This window comes from Plectropomus leopardus, chromosome 2 (genome assembly GCF_026936395.1).
Source record: "Plectropomus leopardus strain MGB_pleo_1.0 chromosome 2, ASM2693639v1, whole genome shotgun sequence".
Lineage (NCBI taxonomy): Eukaryota > Metazoa > Chordata > Actinopteri > Perciformes > Serranidae > Plectropomus > Plectropomus leopardus.
This window is the reverse complement of record NC_142177.1, coordinates 25,858,616-25,883,159: the sequence shown is the minus strand read 5'-3', so window position 1 is coordinate 25,883,159 and position 24,544 is coordinate 25,858,616. Positions and strand designations below refer to the sequence as shown.

General features: G+C 38.9%; 1 protein-coding gene across 13 annotated transcripts in view; it reads right to left on the bottom strand.

Moving 5' to 3' along the window:
• Window positions 1-445: 445 nt before the first annotated feature.
• atp2b2 (ATPase plasma membrane Ca2+ transporting 2) overlaps window positions 446-24,544 on the bottom strand; it is a 160,550-nt gene continuing 136,451 nt past the window's right edge. For 11 of the 13 annotated variants that reach the window (XM_088089278.1, XM_088089292.1, XM_088089281.1 and 8 more), the window contains 11 exons: window positions 21,813-22,054; window positions 19,827-20,061; window positions 14,726-14,905; window positions 14,537-14,624; window positions 14,258-14,364; window positions 12,282-12,473; window positions 11,950-12,163; window positions 11,634-11,845; window positions 11,338-11,445; window positions 10,994-11,176; window positions 446-4,348 (listed from right to left, as the gene is read on the bottom strand). In XM_088089278.1, coding sequence (XP_087945404.1) covers window positions 4,037-4,348; window positions 10,994-11,176; window positions 11,338-11,445; window positions 11,634-11,845; window positions 11,950-12,163; window positions 12,282-12,473; window positions 14,258-14,364; window positions 14,537-14,624; window positions 14,726-14,905; window positions 19,827-20,061; window positions 21,813-22,054 — 2,073 coding nt within the window. In that variant the 3' untranslated portion in view covers window positions 446-4,036. Of the gene's footprint in view, window positions 4,349-6,953; window positions 7,004-7,313; window positions 7,504-10,993; window positions 11,177-11,337; window positions 11,446-11,633; window positions 11,846-11,949; window positions 12,164-12,281; window positions 12,474-14,257; window positions 14,365-14,536; window positions 14,625-14,725; window positions 14,906-19,826; window positions 20,062-21,812; window positions 22,055-24,544 lie in introns of all 13 variants that reach the window. The other 2 variants (XM_042506261.2, XM_088089316.1) reach the window with 2 other exon arrangements.

Sequence of the window (24,544 nt, the reverse complement as noted above, 5' to 3'; positions counted from 1 at the left end):
CTCGTTTTTGTGTCTATGTGACTAACGGGAACAACTTTCTTCAAATACTTGCAGTATTGAAAAGAGTGCTGCAGTCAATATAACCACTTGCACAATTGCCCACTAACATAACATTTTAGCCTGTTCAGTCTGTTTGTGGGCTGCAACACTCTCACTCAATATTTGACCATATTCAAAAATAGACTCCGCAATTCGTAACTTGGACACAAACACATAGGAAACTAGAGTCCAGGTTAAAAAAATACTGAAGTTACCCTTTAAGGTGTAGCCTTTTACATCAACAGCTTCATTTGACAAAGTGAAAACCCAAACTTTTACTTTACATGTGCGCAGAACCTTTTTTGAACCAAACCAATGAAAATGGAAAACAACCAAAGTGGACACTGAGAGGTGAAGCACAACGAATCAGAACAGGACATGTCACACGGGGCCAGGACACACCATGCTGGGTCATGCTGCTCTGGGAGATTTATTTAGTGATTTTTCATTTTTTTCTTTTTTATTATGTTTTTCACTTGCGCTCCTGTCAGGAGTGTGGTAAATGGGACAGTCAAGCAGCAAGAGTCACAGTTCATCATCATCATCAGTATCATCATCAGTATCATCATCATCATTATCATCATCATCATCACTGTCACCACCATTATTATTAGTATCATCCTCCTCATGGTATCATAATAATAATTTTCATCATTATTTAACTTTTGTCCTCAAGCTAGAAAATAATTTACATCACATTGTATTTACTGACTTTTGAGACCACAAACATTCCAGCAACACACTCTAGGATTAAGGGTGGGTAACAATCAGAAAAGCATGACTTTTTGCATAGTATTAAATGAACAAAGACATTGAGTTCTTTATTTACAATTATTGTATAGATAAAAAAAATATCATAAAAACAAGATGAACACTTAAATCACTTACCCATAAATGGCTAAGTATGCCAAAAAGTTATCTGTTGGCATTTCTCTTTTTCTTTGTTCCACAAACTGCATGCTGCTAAATACAGTACATCGAGGCAGGTGAGAGTATATTGCAAGAAGTATCATTGATATCATCATCATCATCATTATCATCATCATCATCATCATCAGCGTCGGTGTCATCATCAACATAATTATTGGTTGTTACAACACGTGTTATCATTTGGATGTAATCAGGATGTTTTGAAGTGTTTCTGACAGGAGCAGTGATTGATTACATACAGCCAAACAGCTGCATTGGCAGTATGACTCTTTGTGGTGCATGATGGTAGACATAGTCAGGAAGAGTTCCTGTTTTCACACCAGTCCGCATGAAGTTTCTGTCCTCAGTGGACTCATTGCTGTATTTACAAAGATTATTTTTAAACTTGTCGTCGTTGCATCCTCGTAAAGCTGAATGTCCTCCTGGATGTAAAAGTGTTTGGAGAATGTTGGCTTAAGTCTTTGTTTCTTTTTTTTTATTATTGAAAATGCTGTTGTTGCTGTTGTTATGTTTTTTGTTTATTGTTTTAATTTTTTTACAGACAAATAAACAAATAAATTGTCAAGTTAAAACATCGGAAAGGAAACAAAATAAATCAACAGCTTTTTTTTTTCCTTCAACTTAAATAAGACAGATTTTATTCAAATGGTCCATGTTACTTTTTCAACACGCCTGAGCTAACTGGTAAAGCTTGTGCACCCTCTTCAGATGGACGGATCGACTGTGAAATGACAGAGGAGGATAGAAAAAAAGAAAAGAAAGAAAGAACTGCTCGGATAAATGATTGTATATACTGTAGTAGTGTATAGGATTTCTTTTTAGGTAGAAAAATTGTCAGTTTTTTCAAGTTGCATAATGAGCCTCTCACGTCATGCTTGCCAATGACTTCGGTTAGTAATAGAAATAACAATAGTACAGGCTAGTTAAGTGGCCTTGTCCTTCTGAGTGCAATAAGACTGGGTAAATGTGCCTTCTGTATGTAACTTCTCTCTGGTAATGTCTGATTGGTCAAAGCACAATAAATAGTTTACAACTAGTGAGTACAGTTGAGATGCTAGAGTACTGTATATTCTGTGACGGCAGAAAGACAAGCTTGGTTAAAACACACAAAAGCACATCTAGAATTACACCACAGAAGTTTTCATTCATAACCAGATAGTGCAGAAAAGGATCGTCTTTTTTATATATATAGAAAAAGAGTCAAAGCAACATTCCATGTTTGTTTGTAATTTGTCTTTTTTTTGTCAGTTTTTTTTTTTTTTTTTTTTTTAGATGTTTAAAAATGCCAACAGCTTTGTGGGGCTGCATGTGTCTCTCTGCTAGAGGAAATCCTTAAAAAAAATTCAAATAAAAAAAAAAAATAAACAACACAATATATTCCAAATTTTGAACAAAAATAAACAAACAAACAAAAAAAAAAGAAAGTAAGATTTCCATGCGGCACACGTAAGCCAAGTCTAACTGCAGATTTCTATTATGACTCGATTGCAGCCGTTTTGATGGTCACACATATTTTTAAAACATCAAGTCCTTTGAACAAGCATGTTTATCTAGAAGACAGTTCACTGTTAAGGTCCTGATATCAGCCTTTGACTCGAGCCCTGACCCCAGGCCAGCGCTGAAGCACAGAAAAAACACAATAAAAAAAAGAGAGAGAAGAATAAGTGAAAAAAAAGAATTAAATATTCCCCCTCTGTCACAAAAAGGAGGCCTCCGTTTAGAAAAGGCAAGCCACTCCAACTTGATCCCAACAATCATATAGAGTAATACTAAGATTCCACATTTACTACGTTTCCCATTATATTTTGGTTTCTTTTTGTTTGTTAATCCTCTAAAAATATCTACAATATTTGAAAAGATAGCAGGCAAATTCCAGCACATGGTTTTTCAGTTATAACACACCAACACAGCTCTGGTCTGTCTGCGCTTCAGCTTCGCCCCTCTCTCTTTCTAGAAACCAGGAAGTTTATCTCTACGAGGTTGTAAACAAATTACATTCTCTTTAAGACATAAATAAGTCAAAGTATTTTGAGCCATTGAAGCAGGAACAAGGCAACATGCCAACAAACAAAGATAAACTCTCTCTAAATATATTTATATGTATTTATATTTATAGAATATATCCCATAAATGCTATCATCGTCATTCTTATTTTGCGTTCCTCTTTTCTGACAGGTGCAAAACTACTGTGCAAGTTGAGCCCTACCACCTCGTTACACATTTCTGTTTATGGATGAAATAAATTTTTACAGTCGGGTACATGTTCATGCCACACAGAAGAGGGAACGTTGCAGGCCAGGAACTCAGAGAAGCTGTCTTTAAAATAGTAGTCCGCCGCGAGGCCTCGCCCATCCGAACAAAAGAACTCCAATAAAATTAAAACCCCTTTAAATAAAACTTGGGTAATGTACATTCATGCAGGAGCAACAATAATAATAACAATAATAATCAGAATCAGAATCATAATAATAACAATGTTTTTCAATTTAATTTAAACTATTATCAGTATTGACAATGTTATTGTTGAGGAGAGGGAGTGTAAGGGGAGTTTAGAGTCTGTCCTGTTGTGTGATTTTCACTCCTCAGCAGTGTCTCCCTCCTCATCGTCCTCCTCGCGGTGCCTCTAAAGACACAGTTCGTACCTATGTGCAGTCAGCGGCACGCTTATACAGTACATGCTAACACGCATATAGTCATACACACCACCACCGCCGCCGCCGCCGCCACCGTACACATACAACCACAAAAGCAGGATGGCTGTGTAGGTTTTGTGGCTTTGTTGCGCTTTTCTGATTGTATGTTAAGTTTTTCTTTTCACCTTGCCGTATTACGTTAGATTTTCTCCGTTTCTGGAGGAGCGGAGCGCTTTAAGAGCGTAAAGGGGGAGGAAAGATGGAGATTTTGCCACAGGACCGGTCCTGCGTAGTAAATGGTTGGAAGATGAGAATTGAGCTGAAATTTTTAGGGGCAACAAGGTTGCAGTTAAAGGTCTGGAGGAATCAAAGAAGGTGCCTCCAGACTGCAAGGAAACGACATTAAGAGGTTAGAGCTGAGGTTAGAATCACGGTTAGAGGCTGGTCTCCAAGCTGTGAAGAGGGCTGGCAGGGCTGGAGGAGGCAGCTGATTTACTGGTGTCGATGGTGAGATTGATGCCACTGTCGATGGCGTTGTTGTTCTTGTTGGGGGACGAGGGCTGGCTGGAGTACTTCCTCCTCCTCCGAGCGGAATCGTCGTCTGTGTCGTCGATGAGGGGGATGTTGGGCGTGGAGTCTTCTATCCTAAACTCAGGGTGCGTCATGAAGTTATGGATGGATGATCTGGAGTCTGGTTTTTCCAGGCCTTCATAGAGGGAGCTACGGAATGCATTCACAACGCGGATCTGTCGTGCAAAAAAAAAGGGAGGGAAGAGAAAAGAAGAAGAACGATGAGACATGATGCCAGAGACACGATGGAAGGGTGGGAGGGACCCTCGGGATGAAAGAAGAGAGGGAAGTGGGGGAGAGAAGAATCAGAGGGGGAGGAGAGACCCTCTCAGTTGAGGATAAAGAGGTGAAGGAGAAGGTGAAGGAGCAACAAGAGGAGAAGCAACTGCAGTCTGTGTTCTGCTTTCACAAGATGACTAAAGTTCACAAGTCACTCAGTTTTGGCGTGCACTAAGAAAAGCCGTGAGGAACACAAACCAAAATCATACATTTCAAGAAAAACAAAGCAACACAAACGCTCGTTGTAAGTATACGCTTTAGTCCAATGTGCTGTATACCTAGAAACAAGCCACGTTAATAAATGGAATGCTCACAGAAAAAATTAAAGGAGAATATCACATGCAAGTTTGAAGAAATCTGGTGGACGAGGTCAGTAAGAAGGAAGGAGGTTAGATCTGAGAGATCCAATCGGGTGGTTTAAAAACTTCTGGAGGGCACCAGAGCACTGTCTGGGACGATATCTACACAGACTATGAATGGGACACACAAACACACAAATATAGCACAGGGTGTGGGTGAAGCATGGTCCCAAACAGGGCAATGGAGAGAGTCAAACTCTGCATCAGGAGGTTGGTTCAACACGAGCATTGCAGTGTAAAACTCATCAAAAACAACACATCCCAAAAAAAAAGAGAAAAACAGTGGCATTTAGACAACGAGCAAACACAGCAGGTTAAATATTATGAACACAGGAAGTCAACAAGAGGTGAACAACATGCAACAAGACAACAGGACGGTGAAGAAGTGGACACCGGCACACAGACTGCTGACACAAAACAAATGGAAGTGAATGGTGAAAATAATGCGTTTACTGTCAGAGGTCTGACAGCTCTCAACTCCATGCACATCTAAGTAAACACTCAAGTATAGGCCCCAAACTATTATGTGAAGCTTTAGTGAGGACAGCAGAATCTGAACGTCAGTGCCTTCAATTTGTGGATTTTAGAAAATTAATCAAAACTCTATCTCCATTAGGGATGCACTGATCCGACTTTATAAGTACTGATACCATTACCATTGTTTAGTCAATAAGCTGTATGCCTCACTGTGTGGAAGTGACTGGGATCCTTCCTTTATGTGTAAGGAAACATCAGACTTTACTTAAACATATCTTTTCTATCATTGTAAAACAAATATGCACAAAGATAAAAATTGAAACTCCAGTATAAAATACAACTGCATGAAATGAACAAAATGTCGTCTACCAGCACACTGCTGAGGCATGAGGTAAAAAAGCTCCACTGTAATCAAATGTTATGTAAACACAGAACTGAAATGCATAGATTGGTCCCATTGTCACCGACACACGATCCAGCTATACGAGTCAGTATCTGATCAATATCCTTCATCAGTATCGGATCGATGCATTCCTAATTTGCATGCACAATATTAACAGATGCTTCAATTTAAGATCCTCGTACAATTTAATAGCTATAAAAGACAATAGTGGATGCTTTTACACAGGACATCGACTCATGTCAGCACACTCGGGTATACAGAAGAGGTATCACTTAATCAAGGCTGCACCAATAATGTTTCTATTGACATTAGAAATTGCCTCTACAGGATTAATCTGTGTAAATACCATTTAGATTTGTATGACTTACTTTGTGTGAGTTACTTTTTATCGCGATGCTACTAAAAAAAGACACTGAATATACTGTAAAAACTGTAGTACTCTTGGTGGGTATAAGGAGAAAGAACAGATAAAACAAATAATAAGAGGAGCCTGTCGGGATGAGTGCATGTGACAGGATGTTTGACAAGTAACACTGATGGGGTGTCAGAAGAGGGTGGGGGTTGAATTTACGTCGCTGGTGCTGCAGCAGATCTATGTCCGTAACTATGGCAACATGACAGTCAACTACACCGACAGTATGAAGCGACAAGACGGGATGAATTATTGGTGCAGTACTGCTTTATGGTGATTCTCCATTCCTGTCCACATGACCCTCAGCAGAGGTTTACATCTGATTTTCATCATGAAGATTAGAGACAAAGTGTGTGTGTGTGTGTGTGTGTGTGTGTGTGTGTGTGTGTGTGTGTGTGTATTAAAGACAGAGAGAGGAAGAAATGGTAGGTGCAGGTGGACAATAGCATTAAACAGAGATAGACCCTAATACTGGCAGTGCCCCCAGGTGGTCAGTTTTTGGTTGCATCGTTCAGGATCCCCATTTGAAAGATCATTTTGGAACTTTGCAAAAAAGCTAAAAAAAAAAAAACTGGCACACGAACTGTTGCTTCCTTTATGTTTTCTTGTGCTTGCATTACGTAACAGCAGGTAAAATTTGCTTCAGCTCAATTCAACGTGATTTGCCTCAGCAGTGGCAAACTCACAGATACAATAAAACAACTTATACAACTTATACTTGAATGTTTACCCAGTCCCTTGGTGAGTTGATTAAAATCATTTCACATTAATGTCCGTCAAGACATAAAAATGGAAGGATTGGAGGATGGGATGGCGGGTGGGGGATGAGCAGAGGGAGACAAACTCACAACCTGAAATGTCACGCCGTGGGTATCACCCTTAGTCCTGCGCTCCTAGCACTCTGAGGAAACAAACACACATTCACCAATGAGACGATAGTACACCCAAGCATGGGAGGAGATATCAAGATGAATTTGAAATCTAGTATGAACAGCAAAAAGACAGAAGAGAGGAAATGAAAAAAGCAGATAGCAAGAAAGAAAAAAAAAAGACGAATGTTCAGAGATGCCAACCCCCAAAATGGAGACTGTCACAGCAATTTGTTTTTAGATTCTCAAGCCAGACAGAGAAAAAAAACTTTTTGTTCATGACATGATGGCACCCCTGAAGCAAAGAGAGCAGAGAAGCAGACTGACAGAGTTCTGACTCACGGCCAGTAGTGGGAGGAGCAGTAGCAGCAGTAGTGCTTGTAGGAGAGGAAAGGGCATTGGACAAGGACACGTGACTAGGACTAGAAACATTGGTTACATCCTGGGTCTGGCTGGTGGTGGATGATTGGCGTCTCAGAGCCCCCGCCCCCTGAAAGGAGGTGCCACTCTTGAAGGTGTTGACTACGTCAATCTGTGGGAGAAGAGCGGGACAGGAGAGGACAAATGGCTGCTCAGAGTGACAGAGACCAAATGACAACACAGGTTGACAGGCTGGGTGACTTTGGTGGTAAAGGGAGAACAAAGTGCCTCAATCATGACAGGATGGGGGAGAGACAGCGAAAGACCAGGGCGCAGTATCCCCTCAACAAAATGGTGAATTTGACTCAAAGGGTTAGTTCACCCAAATTCCAAAAATATGTCTCTTTTATCTCATCTCAAGATTTCTGCCCCCACCCAAACACAGCAGAGGTGAGTGAGTTTCAGCAGTGGTGCTCGCAGCTTAGCATTAAAAGAAATCAACAGCAATGTGTCTTTAAAGAAACAATATCTGGCTCTGCTCCGCAAAAAATCCTCAGACCTCACGGTAAACAGTTTTTACTGGACCTACTTTATGCAAGTGTTGTCAACTATAACGATTAATCAATACATTTTTATCCTGAATATTTGAAATTAGTTGAATACTCATTTTCTGCAGTATCAATACACTGGTACAAGCTGCGTTTTCTTGCTCTCACTTACTGCTAATCTTGATGAGTCATTCATTCAGCTGTTCTCTGTTACTAACCAAGAAAAGTTTATCATCATGTTATACATCTTTTTAAATTCTATGACCTCAGTATCAATTTTTGGCCGTGGCACTGAGTACTGATGGATTATCCAGACTAACATGGCCAATACTTTTTTGGAAACAGGTTTTACTGGTGAATATTTCAAGTGTAATTTTTCAATTTTGTCAGCACTACAGAACTTAAGTGTATTCACCTGCTTTGTATTGTGTCAGGAAACAGAAATCGCAAAAAATAAGTTTGCTAATTTGGGTGAAACGACCCTGGCCGGTCATTTTATAGCATACAGATGCAGCCATTTACATAATTCAAGGTATTTTGTTTTGTGCCATCTCCACATAAGGTGAGGAATTAGAGAAAAACTAAAGTTTAGTACAACTTGGGTTTTGTTTCTGTAGCTGATGTGAGCTGTATTGCTTCAAATGATTATGATAACATTATACTCACGAAATAATTACTGAAATCTTGGAAGGTGCGAACATCAACAAGAGGGCATCAGCTTCATGTGGTCAGACGATTAGATGGGTTGCGAGATTTTTTGTTATACCACCACATTTTGAACTAAAAGCGAAAACTAGTGCCTCCACTGTATACTGCTGGTAATCTGTCATTACATAGGAAGCTCAGAACTACACCAAGTATAGTCGGTCAAAGTTGAACCAGGGAGGCATTCTTTAACTTGTGAAACAGTTTGTTATTTTCTAGTTTACCCCTTTTCCAAATAATTCTGATGAATCTGAGGGTTTGTTTAAAGCTTTTTGATTATCTGACCACTTGCTTGTTGCCCCGTGGGACCTTCCTTCAGTGATGTCTCTGCAATTCAAAATATGCTATTTCCATTGAAATAAACCATAGCTTCCCTGTAATACTGAAAATCTTCATGTCTGTCTCTTAACCATGTTTGGCTGCCTCTGTAGGACGCTGGTCCACAGAATCATGTTTTTGGGGAAGCTTCACCCTGGTCCATTAGGGACAAATCAGTGAGATGAAATCGAATCGAACACATGTAAAACTGTCATGTATATCACAGTGATAACGGTGTGCAGAGTTGGTCACAGTGAGAACAATTCAGCGACTATGTCCAGCTGTATTTAACCCCCAAGGTTTGACTGCCGATCTTCCACAGGTGCACACAGGTGATGGCCGCAGTCCAGTGAGAGAAAGCTGCGTCTTCACGTACCTAAATAAACCATCTGAGATAAAATGACTTCAAAGCTGTTACTGACTAACATGAAGAACATATAACATAGTCTAGCACTTTTCCTTAAGGGTAATTTTCTCATGTAATGTCTGAGGTGCAACTGCCTACTGAAAATGGATTATATGAAAAAGACAGACATAAAGGAAAACAAAAAGCCATGTCAGAAAACATCACAGGAGAAATGTAAACTTGTCTGTGATTATTGCTGCTTAACTGACTTCACAAAACCTAATATTTTAATTATTAAAGCGGCAACAACAAGTTCTTAACTGGTTATGAAACAGTCTAAATTTAGTACTGATGCCTCTATGACGTGCATATGCAAACAAGACCATCGGGCGGAGGACTGGCTATTACTATATAGAAATTCTTAATGTCTGTCCCTGGGTCTGATTCCCTGCAAAATTAGATGGAACAATTTACAGCCCTTAGACCGGAAAAGCCTTTGTTTACATACTTCAAGGCACATTTTTGCAGTGAGTAGTACCTTAGAGAGTGACAAGGATGCTGGACAAGATTTTTCTTTGTAAAATTATATATTTGACATTATATTTTGTAAGTTAGGGTAATAATGGGGCAGGATCAGCAAAGAGAAAAAGAGGAATAAATGCTAAAAGAGGAATAAAAGGGGGCAGTGATAAAGCAAAGGCAAAACCACGGGTCGACCTTGATCGGTCATTTAAGAGAGAATGTTGCAGGAATTGCAGGATTTAAAAGGATTCAAAACTGAATCTGATCCTAAATTAGCCCTCTTTCTCCTAGACAGGTATATAATGTCTATTTTATTTAAGAAATACATTGCAAGACATGGTTTTACATCTATATATGAATTTGCTTTGGTTGCTATGAGAAAGTTTACTTGTTTCACCTTTCTTATTTGAGTTTTTACTACTTAAATAGACACATTATAGGGATGAGAGAATTAAATCGATACAACATAGTATCGTTGTATTTTGCGTGGCAAAACTGCAATGATACACAGATGCCAAGTATCAATATCTTTTATTTTATAAGTTGTTAATATTGCAAATATAAATTTAACTTCAGGGAGCCGACTGGAATAATAACAATTGCTTTTTCAGTCCATCGTAAACATTTTGCTGCAATAAAAACAACTGAAATGAGATGACAACAGACTGACAACGTGATCTTATTATTGTTACTAGAGAAAACATAAAGATTTCCTTTGGGGATGTAATTTGCAGTTGAAAAAAAGGGTAATAAATTGCAATATATCTAAATATGTATTATTGTAATACTTAGCATATCCAAAAATGTTTAAAATTGCAATAATATTGCATCACGACTTAAGTATCATCATAATATTGTATCATGGAGCCACTGGTGGTTTTCCCCTCTAATACATTATATCATTGCTATGCATTCTGCAAACAGCTGTATTTAAAAAGAAAAATAGTATTCAAAATATGTTGTGTCTCTCTTTTACTTGCTTCCAAAATGAATGCATGTGCTAGCCAAATCAAGATCTTTATGATACGAGGCAGTGGTGCTCATGGAAACACTACAGATTTTGTACAGAAGGGTTGCCAAAATCTACAGAAAAAAAATATTTGTTCTTTGAAGCTGAATTTCAAATATCTACAAATCCTTTTTTTTAGGCAGAATCAATCCAGCTAAATCTCTGTAAAATGAAACATCAAATCACAACATGGGGATTGAACTTGTGTCCTCACCTGAGTCTGAATGCGGTTGAGTCCTCTGAACCAGAGGATCTGCCCTCTCCTCAGCTCCCTCTCCGCGTGGTCAATCTCCTCGTTGTCTTCATTTACGTCCTCCTCTGGTAACTCATCTTTCTGAGTTAACTGGCCTGCCCTCCGCAGGAAGCGCAACCTGCTATTGGGTATGGTGGCTATCACCTAACCCATAGAGAAGACAGAGCACGGGGTCAAGGGGAAAGGTGACAAGCATACAGTACAGTAGCGATGCAGAGGAAGAGTAAAAACATGGTGCTCAGAATAAAAGCAAGAGTACAAGCACAGCGGGAAAACAGACAGAAACAGATTAGTTTGCATGTTACCTGTCCCCAGACAAGCTCTCCCAGCCCGAGGAAAACACACCACATCCACTTTTCCAGGTCCAGAGGTTGACAGCTGAATGGCTTCCCTCCAAACTGCACAATCACAATCTACACAAAGCAAAGAGACATGAAAATATATATACGGGAAAAAAAGAAATGACTTCCACCTTTGAATTTCAAAAAAACATGACATGCTATATCTAATGATATAGCATATCTACAGTATATCTATATCTAATAATACCCAAGCAAAATAAATAACTAAAAAAAAAATCAAATAATTTGTATCTGTTTACCTGCACAGCAAAAGTGCCAAAAACAATTGTGCAGAAGATGGGGTTCCTGAAGATACCATCGAAGACGTTCCTCTCTCCGTGGATTTTGCGAGCGTTTATCTCATTGAAGAGCTGCATCATGACGAAGGTGTTGAAGATGATGGTGTAGTGCTCAGATGGAGGAGAGTGGAGGGGAGCGTTACGGCCGCTGTCAATGTCAAATATCTTCTCACCTGCAAATAGACAATTACAATGATGTCATTTACTTTGAACTACATCACATCATGAAGATGCAGAAGCCTTGGCGTATTGCAGAGCAGTATATTACTGTCCATACCAACAAAGAGCAGCGTGAAGATGATGACGAGCTGATAGACACCATGTCCGAGGATATTCTTTGTCATAGTGCTGGAGATGAGAGGCTTGTTGCGTCCGTATGGCTTTCTCTTCAGCAGAGACTCTGTGGGAGGCTCCGTCGCCAGGGCCAGAGATGCAAAAGTGTCCATGATCAGGTTCACCCACAACATCTGCACGGCCTTCAGGGGAGAGTCCTGCAGAAATGAAACGTAAAAATTTCATTTTAAAATCAATAATGTCAATACAACAATGGGTGAGATTAAACTACAGTTAAGCTTATATAACCCAATCATATGGCCACACGCCTCTGACCTGTGTGATGCAAGCGCCTGTGAAAGCCACTATGACGGCCACAACGTTGACAGTAAGCTGAAACTGAAGAAACTTGGAGATGCTGTCGTAGACGTTGCGGCCCCACATTACGGCCTTAACGATGCTGCTGAAGTTATCATCAGTCAGAATGATATCTGATGCCTCCTTGGCCACATCTGTACCAGCAATACCCTGGAGGGAGCAGAAAAGGTGCAGTCAGACACAAGCTAACATCTATTGCATCACACTGCACTATTTCTCAACCTAACACATCAAAACTGAAAGAAATCTGCAGCCACTGTAAAAAAAAGTCTGGACACAAATCAGCTCTGATGATGGCTAATGATGCAGACTAATTAGTGTGTGTTGGTGGTTTGATGACAGGAGGCTCCATATTTATGTGGGAGGAGAAGAACGCCCACATTCCTGATTTTCTGTCATGTTTTGTGACTTACAGGAGAAGTGGCAGATTGCAGCACCTTATAAACAGTCGCCTTATACGGACAACAAAGGTTGCGTGACAACCGGGGCCAATACCGATACCAATGTTTAAAATAACAATTTGGCCAACAGCCAGTATGGATGTTTTTTTGTGGTTGCTTATTTTGTTTTTGTTGTTATATATTCCCCCTGTTGTGTCAAAGAAACAAAGAACTCTACATTATAAAAAAATAACTGTTTACAGTTATTTATCCCATCATTACACTACCTTTGAATGAGCACAAATTCATTCATACACCTATGTTAAACATCAAAACCTTTTAAAATAACTGCTTCAAAAGCCATAAATAACATAATTCATAATTCCCTAATCTAATATATCTATATTGTTATGACAACATAAAAAGAATTCTCCTCCAAACAGCTGTTAATTCAAGTTTCCCACCAAAAACTACATTTTTACAAGATTACATCTGAACAAATCATTGAAACATTATGATTTAACCAATACTCATTTTTACTGAATCAAACTTGAACACATCATAATGTAACTCGATGCAACTTCCGTCAGCAGTTTGTTTCGGCCACCAGCTGCTAACAGCTAACATTAACTAACTCTCGTCCTGTAGATGTCAACACAGATTAGTTGTTTACAATGAAGCATTATCAGAAAAACAATCAAGTTTGCCCCATGACTTGTTGATAATATACTGCGTGCTTTCGGACCAACAGCATCCTGGGCAAGATCTCTTCTCATCCCAAACACGTTTTCATTGCCCCAGGGACAACAAGACGATGTTAGTCTAGAGCTCTCATCATCAGCCTGCACAAAATTAATGTGACACATCAAAACATCAGCCACTGGTGCGGGTAAATCTTTTTTGCAGATAGGCTGATGGCAGTCAACAAGGTGAATACCGGGTGTACGGTCGATAAATCGTGGTGATTCACACCATGAGGTTAGTGTTAGAGGGGGACGTCTGTAGTGTCCAGGACATGTGTGGGAGGATTGTGGAGTAGCCCAAGTAATTTAAAAACAGAAATTACGATTTGTTTTGCTCTGTTGGTTTCTAATGCATTTATTGTCACGTTAGTCAATTTACTAGTAAACTGTTTAAAATCACTTAAAATGAGCACTTTGGATAAAGACATTAGGTGACAAAAAAGGAATAACAGAGCTTGTCTGATAGAGCTGTGGAGTCATGACAAAAATAGTTGGGAACCGCTTTCTTATCTCACAGGACCGAGGAGGACATGGTGCTGAGCCAAATAACTTAATTTGTGAGTAGACCTGAAATAGAAGACACTGCTTAACAACCAAATACCATTTTAGTATACTGCAGAGGAACTGTGTGGGCTCACAAATCCACTAGGGGGAGCTCCTAATCTACACAGCCAGAGGCAGAGTGCCTGAGAAGAAACCCTAAATACTGCAGAGGTGAAGAAGATATCTGCAGATGTTTACTGAGATCGATCCCTAAAGACAGCAAGCAAGGCAGAAAATGATATAAACAGAAAAAATAGGGTTTGCTCACCATGGCGAAGCCGACATCAGCTTTCTTAAGTGCAGGTCCATCATTGGTCCCATCTCCTGTCACAGCCACCACCTGCCTCTGGTCTGCCATAGTGCTGTCAATAATGCCTGTCAGACACACAGAACACGACATAGAAAATAGCACCTGAAAGACAACACAGCTGTACGTGAACTAGTGAATGGATCTGGATTCTGATATATATCAGCTTTTCAGTGCCTTTGCAAAACTATTACAAATTTTGTAGAGAAGGTGAGTTTAATTTTGGTCAGACCAGTTCACCTTTAACGAGTGTGTGTTTGTCGGTTGGGGAAGATCTGGCCAAGACGCGGAGTTTAGGCCAGACCTTGTCAATACGCTCCTGCTCCACCTGAACACACACAAAAACACAAGATAGGGGGTTGTGATTTTGGTTTACAGATGTATTTTCTCTCTCCTGAGCTCAGCCTCATGCTCTGGAAGTTACCGCACCTCTCCTTTCTCATTGCGGATCCTCCTGTTGAATTCTTTGCCGTCGATGCAGAGGAAGTCCTCTCCTGGGTGGATGATGCCGCACTTGATGGCGATGGCCCTGGCTGTGTTTATGTTGTCTCCTGTCACCATGCGCACTGTGATGCCTGCACGCTGGCACTTCTGGATAGCATCAGGCACCTAAAGAGTGACACATTAACACATGCACAAACTGATAAGGTACAAAAGATCATGTATACAGAAAGTGAACACACAATTGACATAACCCTTCAATAATCACAGAGTTTTTGGCCACTTGAGGGCTGCCTACACAACTCTGACATATCATCTTTTTAGTTGATATGGTGAAATTGTTAGCTAACAGCGCTAAATTACACATCCAGCCCACACAGAGCAATATAAGCATCCATCTCTAGTTGTTTTTTTGGACACCCGGAAGAATAAAAGTACAATATTCATTCCCCTTTTGGCTTTGTTTTGGTCTCTGCCATCTCCTGACAGAAATATCTTTCTATTTGCTGCTATATGCTGTACTGTGTTTGCCAGCTGATCACTAATGTCACTCTGCCATCTGGTGCTGTGTTGGTAACATATAGTCAGTTTTTAGGGCTTTTTCTTTTGCAGAAAACAGCTACATGCTGCAGCCAAAAACAACACTTATGTAACATAGAGACTTAACCAAAATAGTAAAGTTAATTCTCTTTATAACTTAGATAAACCCCCCAAATATTGATTATAGGTTATTTAAGAACATGCCATATTTGGCTGATAAAACACACATTCAAAACAAATCTAAATCCTTATACTTATATTTGATCACAACAGTATTATGCTGTCCGTTATTGAATTATTAAGCATTATGAAGAGACATTTTATCTGAGCTCTTTTCCCTCCAGATTTTGGTTTAGTAGAATAACTGTGAGACGTTACTGTATGGAGATTGATCTGTGGTAGAACCAGCGAGCAACAGCAGAGTATTAATTCAGAAACACATCTTCTTCCTGACAAAGGTCAGTGTGGGCGAGCACTGCTCTCCAAACCCACACACAAACAAATGTGTACACATACAGTAACAGCAACTCACAACCATTTGCAAATATACACAAAGCCTGGGACTTTTTTCCCTCTCTGACACACACATATTCACGTAGGCAGGGATATGCAAACTTTCCACTTCACACTCACAGACACTTGGGCATATTGCACATACACATGGGAGCATGATACCGCGTGCGTGCGTGCACACACACACACACACACACACACACACACACACAAACATACAAGTGCAACATAAGATGAAAACAAAATGAATCCTCCACCGCAATGTGGAAACATATTGGACATTAAACTGCCAAATCAGGCTGCTCATGTGTGTAAAACACAAAGGATTTCACTCATTTAAAGGGAGTGGAGAACAAAGTGAATCTATACAGTGGAGGTGGGCAGATCTTAAATGAACTGGAGGTTAAACTAACAGAAACATATTATTTCATCATACTTCTAGTTTTACACCTTATGATTATAATTTACAGCCATTATGCGAAGCTTTAAAGATATCCCATACAGTCTTTTCCTAAAAATAAAAAAGTTGTGTATTTTTCTACAGAGACTCTTCCCTCTGCTTGTATTATCTTATTTTCTGTGTTCACTTTTGTTGCAAAGCATGTTTGCAAACAGTAACTTAAAATCCAGCATATGTGATATTAATACTAAAACCTACTATAACAGGAGCACATGTGTAGAAAAACTGAGCCTTAAAGTCAGTAAACTGTAATGTCCATAAAGTAATCAATAATTTGACACAAAATATTGACTTATTGACTTTGCCAAGTGTCAGTGGTTCAAACTGCATCCATAGAAATGGTTTGTTATTCATCACAGTGATCTACTCTTCAGAAATAACAGACCGTAGAATGAATTACTGACCAGTCAGAACAGAGTGTTTAACAGAGCCATGTAATAAAAAGCAATATTTACCTATATATTAGCCACCATAAGCTATAAAGTAAAGGGGGTGATATTTATTGCATTCGGATTCAAATGATTATTAAAGAAATAATGTAAGTGAGTGAGTTAAGCCTATTTAAATGGCATTTAAAATAAGAACAGTTTAAAAGTAGATCACACACAAACACACACAGAGAAAATATAAATGAAGGAATAGATCATGTAAAAATAAATTACTGTATAAAACACAGTGCAATGACAGACAGACTAAACCCAAACAACCCAAAACACAAGACAGGGATGAAAAGGGTAGCCTATAAAGGCTTTCTGGCATTCTGCAAATCTTACAAATTGCGATGCTGCTGCTTCCAGAGGATGCAGGCTAAAACAACAAATGCACCTTTTGTTTTGCAGCTGGATAAAATGCTCAGAGTGGTCAAGAAGTAGAATGTGGAAATGTAAATGGGGGCAAGGTCATGCAGTGCCTTATGCAAAATCAACAGGAATTAGTATTTTCTTAATAGACAACAGTCAAACACGTAAGAAGAAAAAAAACAGATACTGTTCAACTTAGATGATGGCTAAGAGTTACTTTAAAAAAAAACCTAACGATAATGAAGCTAAATAAACCTTTCATCTAATCACAAAATATGAGACTAAATAAAATAAAAATAAATCCCAATGAGGAAAAGGTCAAGGAGGTCGAATATTTGCTGAATGTGATAACTTTATTCATAAATATGCACTTAGAAGCTTTTCAACATTAGTATTCCTACATGTGCTTAAATAGTAAGCACTTTGAGAAGGAACAAAAAGCACATCCTATTGAAATCTATTAGAAGTCAGTTTTCAGTAATATGATCTGACAAAATAAAGACGCTCTTGCAGTAAATATTGTGGCAAGTGGAGCAAGTTATTACATCCTGCCCTCTCTGCTCTCACTAAGTCATTATTATCAAGATATCAAGTTCCCGTTTGCCTATCTGTCATCCCTGCTGTCTATTTTACTCTTTTTTTCCTTTGGATTCCCACTGCTCTAGTTGACTGGTCATCCGAAAGAAGAGGTGGAGAGAGGAGGAGAGGAGGAAAGTGGAGGCTTATTAAAAATACAATCTGGCCCGATGAGGGTAGGAGGCTAGTAGGTGAGACTGAAAAACAAGCCTCTCTGTCTCTAATATAGATCTGGTTACACTCTCGTTTTCCTTCCTTTCTCTCCTTACCCCTCTTCCTTCTCCTGCGGTCTGATGTCTCTCAAACATGAATCTGATTTTGAATCTGTTTATCTTTCTCTGCCTCCATCTTTCCCCTTCTCTCTTTCTTTTCCCTTTTCTCTCATTCTCTGCGCTCTTTTCTCTTTTCTCTCTGGGGGCAATCCTACAGAGCAGCTAGTTATTAAAAGAACATCGCATTCTGGAGGAAGAAATTGGAGACTAATAAACAAACCAAAAACATGTTTACCACTCTGTGTGACCTTTTTAGTAGAGTGGAAAGTCATCTCATTTCCAATATTAGCCAGTCTTACTAGGAGACCTGGAAAGATGTCACTGGAGAGCAGCAGTGCACTGCTTTGTCACATCAGTTATTGAAAATGTCAGATGTTAAGTGACTTCTGTGATGGAGGTAAAGGGAAATGCTGCAAACTGCCGGCTCGGAGCAATGCAAGGGGCTGTATTTACACCAAAAGTGTGATTTGGAGAAATCTGCTTTATCACATGTCAAATAAGCTATAATCAGCATTTTTCTCTGCATATTTCTTACTTTATCTGAGTAATTTTTATTAAAGGGCAGCTCTATAGTTTCCTTAAATAAAGAACATTAAATAACACTGTGATACAAAAGCTGTTTCTCGTTAGCTCGTCTAGTTTCTTAGATTGTTTGCCTCGTCATTTTATTGCGATAGTTTCTCTTTCCCCCCTTCTTCTCCTCTCTGTACTTACTTATTTTATTGAGGTCTGTTCAGACACTTACATAACTCAGTCTCAGAAAGAGAGAAAGGGCAAGTGAGGGAGGATGGTAGGTGCAAAGAAAGTCACAATAAAAAGAGAGCAACCAGAGAAAGGTGAACGTCAAACCTTGCCCTACGGAGAGGTCGAGAGGAGAAAACATGGTGGGGAAAGGTTGAATGAGAGCCCTTGTTAGAGAGTGAGGAGGGGGATGGAACGAAAGATGAAACAAGGAAGTTAAATAATGCAGTAGTCAGTTAGCTTCCTGCTTCCCTGTACTTGCACAGGAGCTGTCAAGTGAGGCCAGTTTCTTACTGTACACACGGATACCTCGTTTCTACCCGATTTTCTCTCTCCCAGTTAACTTCTAATTTTCTTCATTTGAAATTCATCATAAAATACTTTCTCGATGCATCAGTTTTCTCTATAAATATTTTGCCTTCAACAGGGCTGAAAAATGTTCAAAATAAAAATAAGTAAGAGGACAGGGGGGAAATTATTATCTAAAAGAAAACGTCCAGCAGTGAGATTCCAAGAACTTGTTTTAAAAAAATTAATAATCAAGGGAATAAGTAAACAAGTATTTCAAGTAGTAAATTTAAATAATGGTTAATTGCAAAAAGAATTAATAATGCCTTAACATATGTGATTTTTTTTTATTTTGTCAACAGCCTGGATGGAGCTACTGTACTGTGGTCGTACTACTTTATTGCAGTTTAAGAGTCATCAATTTGTGTCTGTTTAATGCAAATTTTGTAGCATATCTTGTAACGGGGGGGTTTCAGATGACACATTCCTCTGCAGGTTAAGAGTTTGTTTTAACCACTTTCTTAAACTGTCCTTTGGAAATGTTACCCAATAACAGGGGTATTTTGATTATATTTGGTTGATTTAATTTAGACTCTTCTTCTACTAACTGCCATGTAAACATTAGTAAAAAAAAAAAAAAGTCTCCTGACAAAATATAGTGGAGTTAAAGGTTGACAGGAAAAACTGTAAAGAAATCATACTAAAGTCATTCCTGGAGCAGCATACTTTGGCTACTCTCGAGACACTTGAAATATTGAAAGAGAATAGAGTGTTAAAGGACAAGAGAGACCTCGTAAATGTGTAAAAGGTAAAAGTTACGTGAGGACACATGAGTGAACAGCACCTGCTGGTAGTGTAGCATGCATACATCCACTCCTCTCAGTATCACACTCTCTTACCTCTGGCCTGACGGGGTCCTCTATCCCAACGACACAGATGGCTGTGAGGTCACTGAGGATGTTGTTCTCGTCTTCCCAGTTGGGTTCAGGATGACCGGAGAAGTCACGATACGCCACACAGATGGTCCTCAGGCCATCGCACGCCATGGGCTCGATCACTTTCTTCACCATCTCGTCCTTGTCCCGTGGGCGGAAAACCCTAGACTCACCCACCTCGTTCAGGATATGGCTACATCTGTAATCAGGGGAGTAGAGGCGGGATTAGGGTATCTTAAATTGTGTATTGTAACAATACTTATTTCAAACTGACCTAAAACCAAATATGCTGTGGAGGGAATCTGGCCTGTGCACACACGTCAGACAGTATTGAATATTAAATGCAGTCTTTTATTTATCAATTTTAAATCTTCACAGACAAATATTTGTGAAATATTTAGTTCTAACTCCATCTGCTGATGAAGATTGTGTGACGTGGGGCGCCAGGTAGCTCAGTTGGTAGAGTGTGCGGCCCATATTCAGAGGCTATAGGTCCTCGTCGCAGCTGCCCCGGGCTCGAGTCCAACCGGGGAACCTGTTCTGCATGTCATCCCCACTCTCTCTCATCCCCCTTTCCTGTCATCTCTCTAGCTGTCCTGTCAAATAAAGGCCATTAAAGTCCCCAAAAACATTTTAATAACATTTAAAAAGAAAAAAGATTGTTTGACATGATCGAAAGCTCCAGAACAGCTACTAAATGGCTTCTGATGTGGGCTTGTTTTGTCACCTGCTCTTTCCAGAGTAAATTAACTTTGAACCTCGTACTGTAAGCCAACAAGGATGAAAAAAAAATGTACTTATACCAGAGGGAGTACTTAACTATTTTAGAAAAAAACAGACATCATTTGATTGACAGGTTAAATAGTCATATTTAGTCAGCTGTAACACCGGACCTTAACGCATCATGTTGCGATGGAGAGCGTGTGAAAGCGCAGAGGGTGAGGCTATAGCCATGCTACAACTGCTGCTAATTTAACAAACAAGAGTGCAGACAAGAGAAAAAAACATTCAGAGAATTAACTTTAGTTCAAAGGGGGTCCTTGGCCTGAAAAACTTCCTGGTTTAAATCGATAGCTAAACGTACTAAATAAAACGCTTCTGTAATTCCAAGGTCCAGATATAAAAAAAAATATCCACTTTTATGATTAATGGTGTTAACATCCAGTTTAAAATCAATTAAAACAAACACATTTGAAACATAATGCGTTTTGCTGATGCAGGGGTACTTGAGACATCAGACAAGCAATGTTGGGAACCACTGGCCTAAATTATTATTGCAGCCAAAATACAGTTATATCTGATTTACAATAAATGGATTTCTCAAGAGCTAAACAAACATACAAATAGAAAATAAACAGGTGTACCAATATGAAGCACAACTTGCAGAGCTGGATTAAATTCGAAGACATTTTAAAAAAGCAAATAACTATATAAAATAAATAATAACTATAAATAATAACTGTAATTCGTTCAAAAATTAACTTGGGTCAAAAATCTGTAAAACCAAATGACCTCAATTTAAAAAGCTTTATTTGCATTAATGTTTAATGTGCAAAATGTGTAACAGCTGTTTATTATGATTTAATGTTCAATTTTAATGTCAATAATTGACAAAAGAACACCTCTATTAATTCCATAAATGGATGCAGGAAGCTTTCAAACTGTCATGTTTTTCTCAGAGTTATGCATTGGTTACTGTACTGTTTGTGTAATGCTCTGTAAAATGTCAGAATTGTGTGACCCTCTAGTGGAGACTCAGCCCACTCTCGCTGCCTGGGGAATGTGCAATATGTTACATCTTCAAGTGCATTATGCACTCAAAATGGATTAGCTATAAAGGTGGTGGGAAAAAAAAGGAAAATTCAGCACTTGATTGTATCATATTACTCTACAACAAGGTCATGTGCTACTATTTTTGTCATCTCATTTTAATCACAAAACCACACTCACTTTTTGAGGACGATCTCAGAGGCTCCCTTGCTGTACATGCGGAAGGTTCCATCAGATAATTTGACGACGGTGCTCATGGACTTCCTGACAGAGTTGAAGGTGTACACTTTGTAAAGCTTCTCCTCTGGGAGCTGGTTTCTTACTGGCTGGTAATCCCGCTTCAGGTCCAGGACCAATCCCAGCAGGCCGCACTCCGTCTTGTTGCCTACCTGCTTCGGCAGACCGCCTTCCTTATCCGGGGGCTGGAGAGGGGAAGAGGAAGAGATTTTTCAGTGTTAAATTCTATTTTCAGACAAATATTCGCCATATTACATGTTTTTCTCTACCTGTGGGTGTTTTTCACTCATCAAGGTTTTGATGATTTAAAGACATTTAGTTTTACCTCTGTTTTTAAATAACTTCATGCATATTTGATTTTATTATTATTATTATTATTTGTTATGGTTTCTGATATGGTATATGGTTTCTGACATGGTATACAAAGAAAATCCGGTAGGGAGACTCTCAGGTCTGAATACATTTTAAGAACAAACACTCAATACTGTTTGTTCTGTGATCTATTCAATCAATGAGATCCTCTTTTCTTCAGCGCACTGCGGCCAATGCAAGGCTTGAAATAGCTGCTGGTGATAATTAAGCAGCTAGCAGGTGAAAGGGTTGCTCTGTGTGGGAGGGTGATGGAGGGAGGAGATGGATGGAATCAAATTTGGATGTTCTTATTTCAGGCATAGGGCTCAACCCATTCCAATCTGTAATTGTACATTTAGAGCCGTGTTCTTCTCCGGTTCAGTGAACATCTCAGTAGCCACATTTCAACATGGCTACATGTGTGAAAGAATGAAAACGCAAGGTTTCTTCTCACATAAAATGTGTGAAATATATTTCTGATATCGTATTTCTTTTATTACCAGTTAACTTAAAGGATTACATTTGTGATAAAGCAATTACCGGGTTCCTAAACATTTTCGAATTTCAAAAGTCCATCGTTTTTCAGACTCAAACATCCAGACTTCTCACATTTTTCAGACCATGTTTGAATGTTTGTACAAATAGCTTGACTTTCATCATGTAAATAAACGGTTTTGAAATCAAACTGTTGCTAATAAAAATAAATTAACCCACACAAGCTCAACTAACCAGTGCTATATTTCCCCCATATTTTTAAATTTCTTCAAGAACTGCTTATTCAATGTGTCCATTAAAACGACAATGAAGGAAGCCAGGGTCCCTGCTAAGGTGGCAGCGATATACCATAAACCGTTTTTTGACTAAAACTAAACCCTGTGTTTTCATTCCTTTAAGCACATTTTTACTGATAATTTTTCAAAACATAACTTTTCCCTAATATTTAACCCCATTTCCATGACTTAATTTAAATAAATATTTTTAAAAAATTGGCAACATTAGGCCTATGTATCAATCACAGAGCACATTTAGGGCTCTTACTTCAGTGTGCCATGCCCTCAGACAGACATTGTATAAAAAATGTATCATGGAATATGTTAATGAATGCCTTTGTGTCTTCATATACAATAAACACAAAGTGGTAACAATATCTGGTTGGACTACTGCAGGTGTTAAATAAGTGCAGATGCTGGTAGTCTTTGAGTATGGCTGATTAAAACTTTTTCCCCATGTTGCCAACATCAGACATTTTGGTGCAGATGCAGAGCATACATCCAGCACAGCTGGGGTCTGCCTCTCTTTATAGTCATGTATAACATTTGTCATTAAAAGCCATACATTATTAAACATGCACTTACCAAAGATTTGCTGAAGAGCAAACTACTAGCACTAGTTAAATGTACTCGGTTGTTAGACATTACAGCTGCCAACATAAAATGTTTATCATGTGATACAAGTCAGGTTTCCACGATCATGCAGATTCACAGGTTTTTAAATTAGTAATCCAAAGAACGTATTTTTGTAACGTTAAACATGAGATGCAGGGTTTTAGGTTTTATGAACATATTTTCCAACAGCCAGAACAGAATTTCAAAACTTTTCCAGAATGTTCTGGTAATTCCAAATCATTTACAGGCCTGTAAAACTGTTTTTCTAATTTCTTTTTAATTTCTTTTCCAGGAATTTCATAACCTTGGGAGCCCTACATAAATGTATGGCTTTTTTTTTTTTTAAAAAAAAGATTTTTTTTTTTGCCTTTTGCCTTTACTGAGGGTAGGACAGCATCAGCGTAAAAGAGAGAGAGAGAGAGAGAGAGAGAGGGGATGACATGTAGCAAAGAGCCAAGGCTGGAAGTGAACCTGCGGCCGCTGCAGCAAGGACATAGCCTCTCTACATGGGGCGCCCATTCCACCAACTGAGCTACTGGGCGCCCCAAAGGTATAGCTTCCTTACACAGAAAAGTTAATCAGTTTACTTCTGTGATAACTACATCACCGCAAATTCTGAATTTGATATTTTAGAAGACTACATTGGGGCATTAGTCTGGAAATACAAATATTATCCATACTGTATTTCCTCACACTAATCCAGACCTGGAAATTAGTTAAATCAAATTCCATAGTTTTTAATACTGTGATTGAACATTTAGTCTATAGAAATTCAGAAAATTATCAGAATAAACACCTATCACAATATCCCAGTGCCCAAAGCAACATCCTGCAATTGTTTGTTTTGTCTGACCTGCAGTCCAAAATCCAAAGATATTAAATTTAATGTCATAAAAAACACATAAAAGCAGCTCATTTTCTTTTTTTTCCAGCTGGAAC